Source organism: Rhamphochromis longiceps, linkage group LG9 (genome assembly GCF_057381845.1).
Source record: "Rhamphochromis longiceps isolate RC_006_pf linkage group LG9, R_longiceps_female_GT1.1, whole genome shotgun sequence".
In the NCBI taxonomy this organism is placed as follows: Eukaryota; Metazoa; Chordata; class Actinopteri; order Cichliformes; family Cichlidae; genus Rhamphochromis; species Rhamphochromis longiceps.
In genome coordinates, this window is record NC_140565.1 from 14603006 (window position 1) to 14615668 (window position 12663).

Consider the following 12663-nt stretch of genomic DNA (forward strand, 5'->3'; position numbering starts at 1 on the left):
CCTACACACCAGCAGGAGCAGACTCTTGACCTGGTGTTATCATATGGTTTATCTGTTTTATATTTGGAAATGTGGGATTCAGTGTTCTCTCATCACAAACCTGTTTTATTTGACATTTCTCTTGTGCATGAGTTTAAAGCTCGCGCTCCACCCCGCCGCTGCTCTCTTCTCCTCCACTTTTATAAAGAAAATCTTTACCGATCCCGAGATTACTTATTGGGCCCACCCCAGATGAGCTGCTTTTGCAGTTCCAGGAAACCTGTACTCAGACCCTAAACACTGTGAACCCATTAAAAACCAGGCTCTCAAAATGTGTTCCTCAGCCCTGGTTAAATGAATCCACCCGAGCAGTCAGGCGTCAGTGTAGGAGAGCAGAGTGAAAGTGGAAGAAAGACAAATTGCAGGTTTCTTTTGAAATGTTAAAAGAATGTTGGAAATTTGATCAGAATACAGTGAAAATGAGAGAAACAGATATTTTTCTCAGATCATTGTGTTAAATTGTCATAATCACCGTGTTCTCTTTAACACTATCAGCTCTACTCTAAACAACCCTGAAGCCTCCGCTGACACATGTAATCAGTTCCTTTATTTCTTTGTAAACAAGGTCGAGTCTGTCAGGTCAGCAATAGTACTTCCTACAAATGACCCATCAGTGTTTATTCTCTGCTCAGCTGTTTTACATTCGTTTGAGCCTGTTTCATTCACAGTTCTTAATGAGCTGGTTAGACAAATGAAACCCTCTGATTCTCCTGCAGATGTCAGGGCTCGCAAAATCGCTAGCCCTAGTGATATTTCCAGTCGGGCTACCAAAATCTATCTCAGCCCTGCCCGTCGGGCTATCATAGGAAGTAAAAATATATGACAATGCCTTTGCTTTCTTTCGCAAATGTAGCTGAGTAATTAGCTGAGTCCTCATCAAAGAACAGTGCTCTTTAATGAATGCAGCACATAACTTTACATCGTAGAGGTAACAGGGAGACATATCGAGTTATCATATAGCCGTCTTAACTATATTCTAACTCTACAATTTCCCGACTGCACTTTCCTCTTATTTCACGACACCACCCTCTAGTGGTGCAATATGGTATAGTCAGACAGGACACAACATCACTCACTAGCTTACTCTTCAAACGTGGCACGTGAAATCTTCCGCAGCAAGCTTAAACGTGCTAGAGGTTGACTGCGCAGAGAATTTAAAAAAAAAAAAAAAAAATCTCTGGCATGTGTAAAGACAGATGGATTTACGCAGGTATTTTAGTTCAGCTGAGCCAAAAAAGGCAGGTCAGGATGAAGAAGGGACAGGCAAAGAAAGGCCTACCACAAAGCGGAAAAGTTATGATAAATCAGATTACGAGGCAAAAAGAAAGCGCAGTTTTTTGGATTCATGGACAAAAGAATTTCTGTGGCTGGAATATGACAAGGTAAATAACATGATGTTCTGCCGGGTGTGTCGTGAGTTTCCCTCTATTGCTGAGTCGACAAGCGCCTTTGTTACTGGGACCAGTAATTTTAGGAAAGACCCCATCAGAACTCATGAGAAATCTCTGCATCACAAGAAATGCATTGGCGCTCAGTCTGCAGCATCTGTCCCAGAACAAACACCAATTGCAAAAACCATACTAAAAATAAACCAAGCACAACAAGAAGTCCTGAAAAAGCTGTTTAGAACTGCGTACTATGTTGCAAAGAGTGAACTACCACTGGCAAAATTTAGCAGTCTTTGCAAACTTCAGAAAGCAAATGGCCTAGATCTTGGTTCCACTTACCTCAATGACCATGCTTGCAGAGAGTTTATTGGAACAATAGCACAAACTTCAAGAGACCAGATTGAAAAGGAAATTCAAGAAAGCAGGTTCTTATCCATTCTTGCAGATGGCAGTACAGACACTGGTATAATAGAACAGGAGTTGGTTCACGTCAGGTATGTGAGGGATAATGGTGACATAGCCACATACATGATCAAATGTCAGCCAGTCAAGAGTGCAAATCCTGCAGGTATTTTAGAGGCTATTGATGAAGCAGTGAACACCATGGGTATCAGAGAGGACACATGGAAAAAGAAAGTAGTTTGTGCAAATTTTGATGGTGCTGCAGTGATGATGGGTGAGAAAACAGGAGTAGCTGGGAGACTGAAACAGAGGATACCCCACATCATAACAATCCACTGTGTGGCACACAAACTAGAGCTAGCCGTGCTGGATAGCGTGAAAGGCTGTGAGTACCTGGTGAAATTTGAAGATACACTGAAAACCATCTTTAACCCTTGTATGGTGTTCGGGTCTGTGAGACCCGTGTTCAGTTTTTTTCAAAAGAAAAATTAAACAATTAATTATTTTTTCACGTGTAAATGTGTTGTGTCTTTCCACTCACTCCACTTGATTATAACTGATTTATTTATAACATTTTATATAAAAGAAAAACGAGAAGCACATTAATTCATAAATGTGATCTAATAAAGGTAAAGGGAAAAAATTAACCATGTTTGCTGTTCATATGTCTTGTAATTGGGATGAAGTAAACATCTGAGTAATTTAACATAAAATTGTTTGATAGTGTTAATTTGGAAAGCCAAAACTCTAGCGGGTCCACCAGACCCATGAACACTGGCTGAGTAACAAAAATACGAACACCACACAAGGGTTAAGATGTACTACTATTCCCCAAAGAAGCGAAGAGAGCTGACAGAAATAAGTGAACTGCTAAATGAGAGGCTGGCACATTTCAGTGGGCTGAAGAGCACACGGTGGCTTCTAAGCCGGCTGAGATGTCTAAAGGCTGTGGAAAAAAATTACACTCCCACTGTTGTTCATATGGAGAACATGGCAGAAGGAAGTGATGTCAAAGCCGAGGATGCAGCCAAGGCTAAGGGGGTGGTGCAGGAGATGAAGACTGAGAAATTTGTTCGCTTCCTGCATTTCATGTTGGACTACAGTACCATCTTATCCAAGTGCTCTACTGATTTTCAGCATGATAACCTAAACATCACACGAACAAATCAGTTAGTTGAGAGCACAACATCACGCTTACTCAGCCCAAAAACAAAACCAGGCGAATATCAGAAAACCTTGGACACAAAGTTCACAGCGAACCAGGATGGTAGCATTTGCTACTGTGGAACTCAGCTAACAAAAAGTCAGTGACCTGCTAGAAGAGGTGAGGGAACAGACAAAGACACCTTTGGTGCAGAGATCCAGAAGATTATTGACAACACAGTCAAGTACATGGACAACAGATTTAAAAATCTCCATGAAAAGCCTCTCTCTTGTTTCAAGATTTTTGACCCTTCCACTCTTCCCTACCCCAGAGAAGAACTAGCAAATTATGGGGATGAAGAGGTGGATTATTTTGTCACACATTTTGCCTGTTTGCTAGATGCAGAAGAGAAAGAGAAAATTCCACAAGAATGGATGGATCTAAAAGTGTGGCTTGCAGAACGCCGGGGTCGCAAAGTAGATTGCTTGTACAGAGATCTCCTCTCTGAGAATCCAGAACACCTCTCTCATATCTTGTTGCTGGTGAAATTAATGTTGACACTTAGTCCATCGACAGCCATCTGTGAGAGAGGATTTTCTTGCATGAACCGAGTGAAGACAACACATCGTACCTCTCTACACCCTGAAACACTGAATGACTGCATGCAACTCTCCATTAATGGGGAAACAGTTGAATCTTTTTGCCCTGACAAGTCGATTCGTTTCTGGATGTTTTCTGGAAAAGGTTCAAGACACCTGGATCATAAAACCCCGACAAGAACAAAGAGCAGTGAAATGGAGGGCAATGCACACGAAGAGAAAGCTGATGAAGGAGATGCTATGCCCTCAACGTCGAGTGGCATTTTCTCATCCGAGACTTCAGTGGAAATTTCAGATTCAGGATCTGACACAGACTAATTCATGTTCTACACAGTTCTAACAAGTTCACAGAAAATTCTGTTTAATTAGAACCAGATATTTGAGTTGATTGTAATGTTTACACAGTTGTTGTAATTTGTGTTTTAACAATTTTTTGATTGATGTTTTGTTTCCTTTACAATATTATACAATAAAAACAATCTTTTTTTATTCGGGCTACTCAAATTTATTTCGGGCTACCAAAAACTAAAGAGTGCCTGCCCGAAGGGCTACCAGGGATTTTAAAATTTTGCGAGCCCTGGATGTTATCCCTGCATGGCTCTTTAAAGAGGTTTTTCCCTCGATTGGAACCTCAGTCCTTGCTGTTATAAATAGCAGTATGACTTCCAGTGTGGTTCGCGATGGTTTTAAACATGCAATTGTACATCCTTTATTACAAAAAACTTTCCTTGAACCCTCAGTTTGCTCAAATTGTAGACCGATCTCAAAACTCCCAGAACATAGTATTTACCCAATTCAATACAATTTTGATACTAATGGTATTATGGAGGTTTTTTAGTCTGGTGTTAAACATTTACATTCCACTGAAACAGCACTCTCACAGGTTTTTAATGACATTCTTATAGAAAATGAAATGATTTTTGAACTAAAGTGGACGATAGAAGATTGAAAAATGCTGCCTGGTCTGATGGGTCTCAATTTCTGCAACACTCAGATTTTAGTGCCAGAATTTGTCTTAAACAACAAAAGCATGGATCCATCCTGCCTTGTATCAGGAAACGCTGATAAATTGAGCAAGTGAAACCACAACTTTAAAAGATTATTCTCCAAAATGAATCTTTTTGACAGCTTAAACAGAAAATCAGAAGTTTTCATACCTACAGCAAGTTTGATAAAAGATAAAAGATTTTAAAGATCTTATTTTTCAGGACAGATTTTTCATAAGCTGCAGGAACCCTGTTCAGTGTGAGTAGAGAACAGCCAAGTCCCCTCCTCTGATAAACCTCCATCTGTGCCACTGAAAACAGATCATCAGACTCTGACTGTAAACATGTTTCCATTTGTCACTTCAGTCTTTACTCTGAAATACAGGAAATGACATCATGGCTCAAAATCTTTGTCATTAAATTATTCCTTTATTTAACATTTTTTAACTTCATTTAACTTTATTTAACAAAATAAATTCAATAAAAACTTAAGAACAGGGAACTGATTTTTCATTGAACTTTTGAGAAAGAAAACGGAAATCACTGAAAAAAAAGGTAACCACTGAACACAAACACCACAGAAGAACAGTTTACAAAGATTCAAATGGAACTACGGGAACATTTTCATTCATAGCTGCCTCATTAGATCTTTACAGCAGAGTCTATCTGAACTCTGTGGAGCCTGATCTCCAGGGTTTTAAGTTGGACTCTGAAACCAGAAGAGGATGTTTCTCTCTCTTCAGATTCACCGTCATCCTGTGATGGGAACGATTTCAGCCCTGCGTGATCGCGCTGATGTTTGCACAAAGCAGATAATGAAGTGAATGTTTTGGCACATTGGTAACAGTGAAACAGTTTATTAGTAACGTGGGATCGTTTGTGTGCAGAGTATGAACTGAGATTTTTGAAGCTCTTGTCACACTGCTCACAGCTGTAGTTTCCTTCCATGTGTGTACGTTCATGCTCGTTACAATTATCTGAACGTGAGAAGCTTTTGTCACAGTGTCTGCACATGTATGGTTTCTCTCCTGTGTGGACTCGTTTGTGTGTTTTAAGGTGACCTGCAGTGGTGAAGGATGACCCACACTGATCACAGAGGTGCTTTTTGACACCACTGTGAAAGAGTTTGTGTCGTTTTAAGTCACCTGATGTGGGGAAGCTTCTCCCACATTCTTTGCAGTATTTCAGTTTGTCTCCAGTGTGTTTACGTTGATGTATTTTTAGGCTGGCTTGCTGACTGAAAGTTTTTCCACAGATGTCACAACGAAAGTCTTTCCCACCACCACAGCGATGACAAGGTTGAGAAGTGGATCCATCTGTGTCGCTCTGCTTCTAAACAAAGACACAAAGACAGTGTAAGTCAGTCCTTCAACACTTTTATCCTGAACGTCGCCTGAAATAAAGAGCATCTCTGCAGACGTCCAATTATATTTAATTGTTTCAATTAACACACTCAGTTTACTGGGCTACGATAACTACAATACTACCACCATAATACTACAGTAATACTTCTTTAATATTACAGTAACATCTGACTTATGTGGGACTCATGTAATGGGTGGGCACAGATGGAAGTATTGTAATAGATATTGCCCCCCCTCCATAATCTCATGCATTCTTATCATTGTTATGTTATGCGTTCAGTTCTGTATTACTATTTCTGACACATACTGTGATAACTGGCAATATAGCTAGGATACTCTGATCAATGATGATTCCCACGGGTGGTGCTCACGCAGGCACTGAAACGGGCAGCTTCGGGCTCACGCAGGCACTGAATCGGGCAGCCTTGGGGTCCTGTGTGTTCTACTGCACAGATAGCCTGCAGAGCGCAGCTACGCTGAACTGAAGTGCTTGTGTTTTGTATTTGCAGGTGAGCACAAGTTATGTGTTGATAAACGGAATGATGTTGACGTATGAGAAATGTATTAGAGTATGGTACTGTCATTAATGGAACACAACGCTAATGTCGGAGTTTGTGATTTACATGATGTACCTGAACTGGTGTTAAACGGGATGTCACATCGCAAATGAGGGGATCGAGAGGGTAGTCTCCATGCGCAACAATACTAGTTGGAGGAGCATACGAGTGTGCAGAATATTGTAATATGAACATTGGTGGGAAAATACTGAGTAAATGAGTACTTTGTTAACACGTGTTCAGTAGTTATATGTAAAATGGTCGCGTGTGTTCTACTGCACAGATAGCCTGCAGAGCGCAGCTACGCTGAACTGAAGTGCTTGTGTTTTGTATTTGCAGTTGCAAAAGAGCAAGTAAAGAGAACGATTCTGAACTCATGCACGCCTGGAAGTGTCATTTGTCCAAGTGTGCAACAAATATTGGAGGCACCGCTGGGATTATTAACGCCGTGTCCAGCGTGATGAAAATAAGAAAGGGGCGTGGCTACAGCAACCACGATGGACCTCGAGGAGCTGGCAGAGACTGTGTCCCAGACACTCTGGAACCTACAACTCGACCAACTCAAAGGGGTATGTGCTGAAGCTAAAATCCCTAGTGGAAATGTCACAACAAGACGAGCGTTAATAAGATTAATTACAGAATCGATGGACAAGGTTATTAATGATGAAGAGCAGGATGTTGCGCTCTGCTATCTAAAGAAAATGTTAGAAAGTGTCGACCCAGCGATAGGGAGCTCCAGAAGCACAGAAAGTGGATCAAATCCAACGAGCTCGCCACAGGGGGCTCAGGAAATAAGGGAAGAAGTTGATTTAGCAGAGAGATACGCACAGCTCCAGAGAAACAGCGAAGCACTGCAGGAAGAAATTAGGAGGCTGAGTGGAAGGGTGGAGAGGACACCACCAAATCAACTAACCACCCCACAAAATGTGTTTCCTGTCGCAGCCAACCGCCTTTCGGAAGTGACGATAAGGAGGGAATTCAAAATCTGTGGTCAAATTGGGGAGAAGGGCCAAAAGGACAGACTCTCATACACCAACCTGATGCATCAGATTGACAGAGGTCTGAACAAAGGACACAGTGAAGCGGAGGTTATAGAGGCTGTGGTGAAGTCTGTCAGCCCAGGTTTGAGTCTTAGAGACATGCTTGAGATAAAACGTGACCTCACCCTCCCCCAATTGAAGGCCATATTAAAGGGGCATTTTAAAGAAGATAGCACCACAGATTTGTATCACAGACTAGTGAACGTCACACAAGACAGCCGTGAGTCTCCCCAAAACTTCCTCTTCAGAGCAATTGAGTTAAAAGAGAGGCTGCTGCTTGCATCGGAAGACACGGGGTCCGATGAACAATACAGCCCTGAGCTCATCCAGAAGAAATTCTTGAGGTCGGTCAGTACTGGGCTACTGAGTGACCCTATCAAGTTTCAGCTCAAGCCCTATCTGGATGACCCTCGGGTGACAGATGAAATCCTCATTGATAAGATGAATGAAGCAGCTAGTGTTGAATCAGAAAGACAATTGAAGCAAAAGAAAACTACAGGCAGCAAATCTGTGAAAGTAAATGAACTCCAGACGGAAAGGCCAGCCAGTCAATTGGGTCTGGGTGTAGCCGAAACTAGGTTGGGGACTCAAGAGCAATCAGCTGAAGTGGTGAAACCCAAGAACCGCAGAACACCTGTTGTAGCTGCTTCCCGAGAGTCAGAGCTGCATGAAGCGGTCAGGCTGCTGAGAGAGGAGATGGCTGAATTAAGGAGGAGCATCACCACCCCTCAAGGCCCCACTCGCCCACTAAGAACCAGTGGGAGGAGGGGATGTAAGGCATGCCAGGAGCAGGGAACCAATGAAGGGTGTGAACACTGCTTCAAGTGTGGCCAGCCAGGACACCTCTCCAGAGGCTGTAGAGGGCGAAGGGGGGCAGCAGAAAGATCGGAGAGCACTCAAGTGGGAATCCAGACCATCGCCCCTCCCAAATCATTAATTCCCATCCATGCTGAAGCAGATGACAAGTTGCATGAACTGCTTTGGAATCGGATAAGACAGCTGGAGGCAGAATTAGAGCAGAGTGGCAAGGCTAAAGAGACTGTGGGTGCCACGTATGCCAGTCATCTCTCACTATGCTGTCAGGCTAAGCTGAGAGCCCTGATCGGGAAGAAGTGTATGGTGGATTGTTTCTTTGAAGGTGTAGAAACACAAGCATTGTGGGATACAGGCTCACAGGTGACTATCATTAATGAGAACTGGAGGAAGTCCTGCTTTCCACATATCCAACTGAGAAGCACAAGTGAACTCCTAGGTGAGGATGAGGCTCTGGTGGGCAAAGCAGCGAACCAAACACCCATACCCTTCGCAGGTTGGGTTGAGCTAAAATTTAGACTGGGGTCAACTAGAGATCCACAGCCAGAGCTAGTTGTCCCCGTGCTTGTCTCAAAAGAACCAGGAGTAGCAGAGCCACCCATCATTGGCTATAATGTGATTGAGCATTTTGTGAAGGATGGAATGGAGCAGCATCCAGACGTTACACCTGCGGTGGTAAGGGAAGCCTTCTCGATTGATTGTAAGAAAGCGGAAGTGCTAATTAACATCGTGCAGCGCTGCCACAAAAGCGACGAGGAGGGTGTGGTGAAAGTTGGGAGGCAAAAGATAGTGATTCCAGCGGGACAAAGCAGGGAGGTTAAGTGCAGTGTGAGGACAGGTCCCCTTCGCCTGAAACAGGAGGTTCTTTTCGAACCAGAGGACATTTCAAAACTACCAGAGGGGGTTAACCTGAATGAAACTGTCATTGGACTGCAGAGGGGAACCCGGTCCAGGGTGGTTATTCCAGTCACGAATGGCAGCAGCCATGACATCACCCTCCTCCCTCATGCAGTGTTGGGACGGCTACAGCAAGTGAAGGCTATTTACCCAGTAGACGTAAGACCAGTAAGTGCTGAAAACATGGGCAAGTTGACGTGTGCTAGTGAAAACACAGGGAGCACCATCAGTGCCCCAGAACAGCACAAAGGGGAGTATGAAGAGGTGGGCAGATGCAGCCAAGATTTATGGGACCCACCGGTGTCAGTTGATCACCTGACCCCAGACCAGCAGGAGCAGGTGAGAAAAGTCCTGCGTGATGAGTGTGCTGCATTTTCAAAAGATGAGAGCGATGTGGGATGCATCCCCTCCCTGCAGTTAAAGATCAGATTGAATGACACAACCCCAGTAAGACGCACATACATCTCAGTCCCCAAGCCACTCCACAAGGAGGTGAAGGAGTATTTGGAGGACCTGTTGAATAGAGGATGGATTCAGAAATCCCGTTCCCCCTACTCATCGCCCATCGTCTGTGTGCGCAAGAAGGATGGAAGTCTGCGTCTCTGCGTGGATTACCGTGAGTTAAACCGGAAATCCATTCCTGACCGTCACCCCATCCCTCGTGTTCAAGACATGCTAAACAGCCTGACTGGGAGTGCATGGTTCTCAGTGTTGGACCAGGGCAAGGCGTACCACCAGGGTTTCCTGGAGGAGAGTAGCAGACCCCTCACAGCCTTCATCACACCTTGGGGCTTATATGAGTGGGTAAGGATTCCCTTTGGTTTGTCCTCGGCTCCAGCAGAGTTCCAGCGCAGTATGGAAGAGTGCCTGGCAGGTTTGAGGGATGAAATATCTCAGCCATATCTGGATGACAATTTGGTCCACAGCAGATCATTTGAGGACCACCTGCGTGATCTGAGGGAGGTCCTGCGCCGCTACCAAGAGCACGGGGTGAAGCTAACCCCCAAAAAGTGTGAAGTGTTCAAGGACAAGGTGAAATTCTTGGGAAAAATTGTATCCAAAGATGGCTACTGCATGGACCCTGCTGAATTGGCACCAGTGCAAGCACTAAAAAACCGCAAACCTGAGACTGTGGGAGACCTAAGGAAAATGCTAGGTTTCCTGTCATACTACCGCCCCTACATTCCAAACTTCTCACGCACTGCCAAGCCACTATACCAGCTGCTATCGATCAGAAAGAGTCAAGTGATTACTGACAGAAGATCAACGGTAACAAAGCACAAAGGACAGCGGAAAAAAAGCAGACCAACGCCACTCAAGCCAGCCAATCACATGGACAGAACAACACCAGGCAGTGCTATGCCAACTGATAGAACACCTGCTGAGTCCACCACTCCTGGCATACCCTGACTTCGAAAGGCCATTTGTGCTGCACTGTGATGCCTCTCAAGAAGGGCTTGGTGCAGTCCTGTACCAGAGACAGCAGGGCCAACTGGTTGTCATTGGGTATGGGTCGAGAACTCTAACAGCTCCAGAAACCAACTACCACCTCCACTCTGGAAAGCTAGAGTTTCTAGCAATGAAGTGGGCAATCTGTGAGAGGTTTCGGGAGTATCTGTACTACGCACCTTCGTTCACAGTGTATACAGATAACAATCCGTTGACCTATGTCCTGACTACAGCGAAGCTAAATGCTACAACACACCGGTGGGTTGCTGAGCTAGCCGATTTTAACTTCTCAATCAAGTATCGGCCGGGAAGGGCTAATGGCGATGCTGATGGTTTATCACGAATGCCGCTAGACATGGAGGAGTACATGCGCACATGCTCGCAGGAAATGAAACCAGAGGTAATCACCCCTGCGACAGAGGTGCTTCAGTCGAAAGCCCATGAAGATGAGCCATGGATGTGTCCAGCTACCATAACCACAGCATGTGCTGATGTAGAGCTTGAACGAGTAATGGCCCCAGTGACACAGATCTCCAAAGAGACACTAAAGAAAGCACAGGAGGATGATCCAGTCATTGGCAGGGTGCGAGAATGTGTTATGACAGGACAATGGCCCCCTTGGAGAGGAAGAGACAGGGGGGAAGACACTTCCGTTCTAAGCCGGGAAAAGAGTAAGCTGTACCTCGACAAAGATGACATCCTGTACAGGAAATCAGCTGCTCGAGCTCAGCTAGTGTTACCCACAAAATTCCATCAGCTGGTGTACAAGGAGCTCCATGAGGAAATGGGACATCTCGGAGTGGAGCGGACACTCGCCTTGGTCCGTGATCGATTCTATTGGCCACATATGCAAAGACATGTGGAACATTATGTGACTAAGGTGTGCAGTTGCTTGAAACGGAAACGTCCCGGCAAACCAGACAGAGCACCGCTGGTCAACATTGTCACCACATACCCTTTTGAGATGGTCTCAATAGACTTCCTGCATCTGGAGAGTTGTAAAGGAGGATATGAGTACATCCTAGTCGTGATGGATCATTTCACCCGGTTTGCACAGGCATATGCATGCACCAACAAGTCAGCAAGAACAGCGGCAGAAAAGATCTTTGGAGATTTTGTGCTCAAATTTGGATTCCCTGCCCAGTTACACCATGATCAGGGAAGGGAGTTTGAGAACCAGCTGTTTGCCACCCTGGAAAAGTACTGTGGAATCCAGGGGTCACGCACAACACCTTACCATGCAGCGGGGAACGGCCAGGTGGAGAGATTTAATCGGACACTCCTTTCCATGTTGAGGAGCCTGACAGAGGAAGCCAAGGCGGACTGGAAAAACTCCTTGAGCAAAGTGGTGCATGCGTATAACTGCACACGCAGTGAAGCAACAGGATATGCCCCATATTATCTTCTCTATGGCAGAAACCCCCGCCTACCAGTGGACATCATGTTTGGCCTGGTTCCAGGTGACCAGAGTACTTCTCACAGTGATTACGTCCGTAAGTGGAGAAGTAGGATGCAAGAGGCATACAGACTGGCATCAGAAACAGCCCAGAAAGAGAGGAACAGAGCGAAAAAGCAGTATGATCGGAAGGCTCATGGAGTGGAACTGCAACCGGGATGTCGGGTGCTAGTACGGAACTTCAGAGATCGGGGTGGGCCCGGAAAGCTAAGGTCTTACTGGGAGGAGCGAGTACATGTCGTGTTAGAAAGAAAGCACATACGGCATAGCCCTGTCTATGCCGTACAGCCAGAGAGAGGACCAGGGAAAGTGAGAGTTCTGCACAGGAACCTCCTACTGCCCTGTGACTTTCTCCCCGTCCAGGAGGAGAAGCTGGAGAAAAACAAGAATGGGAAGGAGGATGCCAAACAACAAAGAAAAGGAAAGACCCAAGAAAAGCAGCAGGAGAGTGACCACGACAGCGGTTCAGAGGATGAGGGTGACTGGGGAATTATCACCACACAAGCTGCGGAATCACCCACCCAGATCA

The 12663-nt window shown here is 44.9% G+C and overlaps 2 protein-coding genes across 2 annotated transcripts in view; one reads left to right on the forward strand and one right to left on the reverse strand.

Moving 5' to 3' along the window:
• Window positions 1–5110: 5110 nt before the first annotated feature.
• LOC146662035 (uncharacterized) overlaps window positions 5111–12663 on the reverse strand; it is a 32607-nt gene continuing 25054 nt past the window's right edge. The window contains exon 3 of the mRNA XM_085418400.1: window positions 5111–5890. Coding sequence (XP_085274526.1) covers window positions 5201–5890 — 690 coding nt within the window. The 3' untranslated portion in view covers window positions 5111–5200. The remainder of the gene's footprint in view (window positions 5891–12663) is intronic.
• LOC146662036 (uncharacterized) lies at window positions 6972–10639 on the forward strand. The gene has a single exon (XM_085419457.1). It carries the CDS (start codon window positions 6977–6979, stop codon window positions 10637–10639), a length of 3663 nt encoding a protein of 1220 aa, XP_085275583.1. The 5' UTR covers window positions 6972–6976.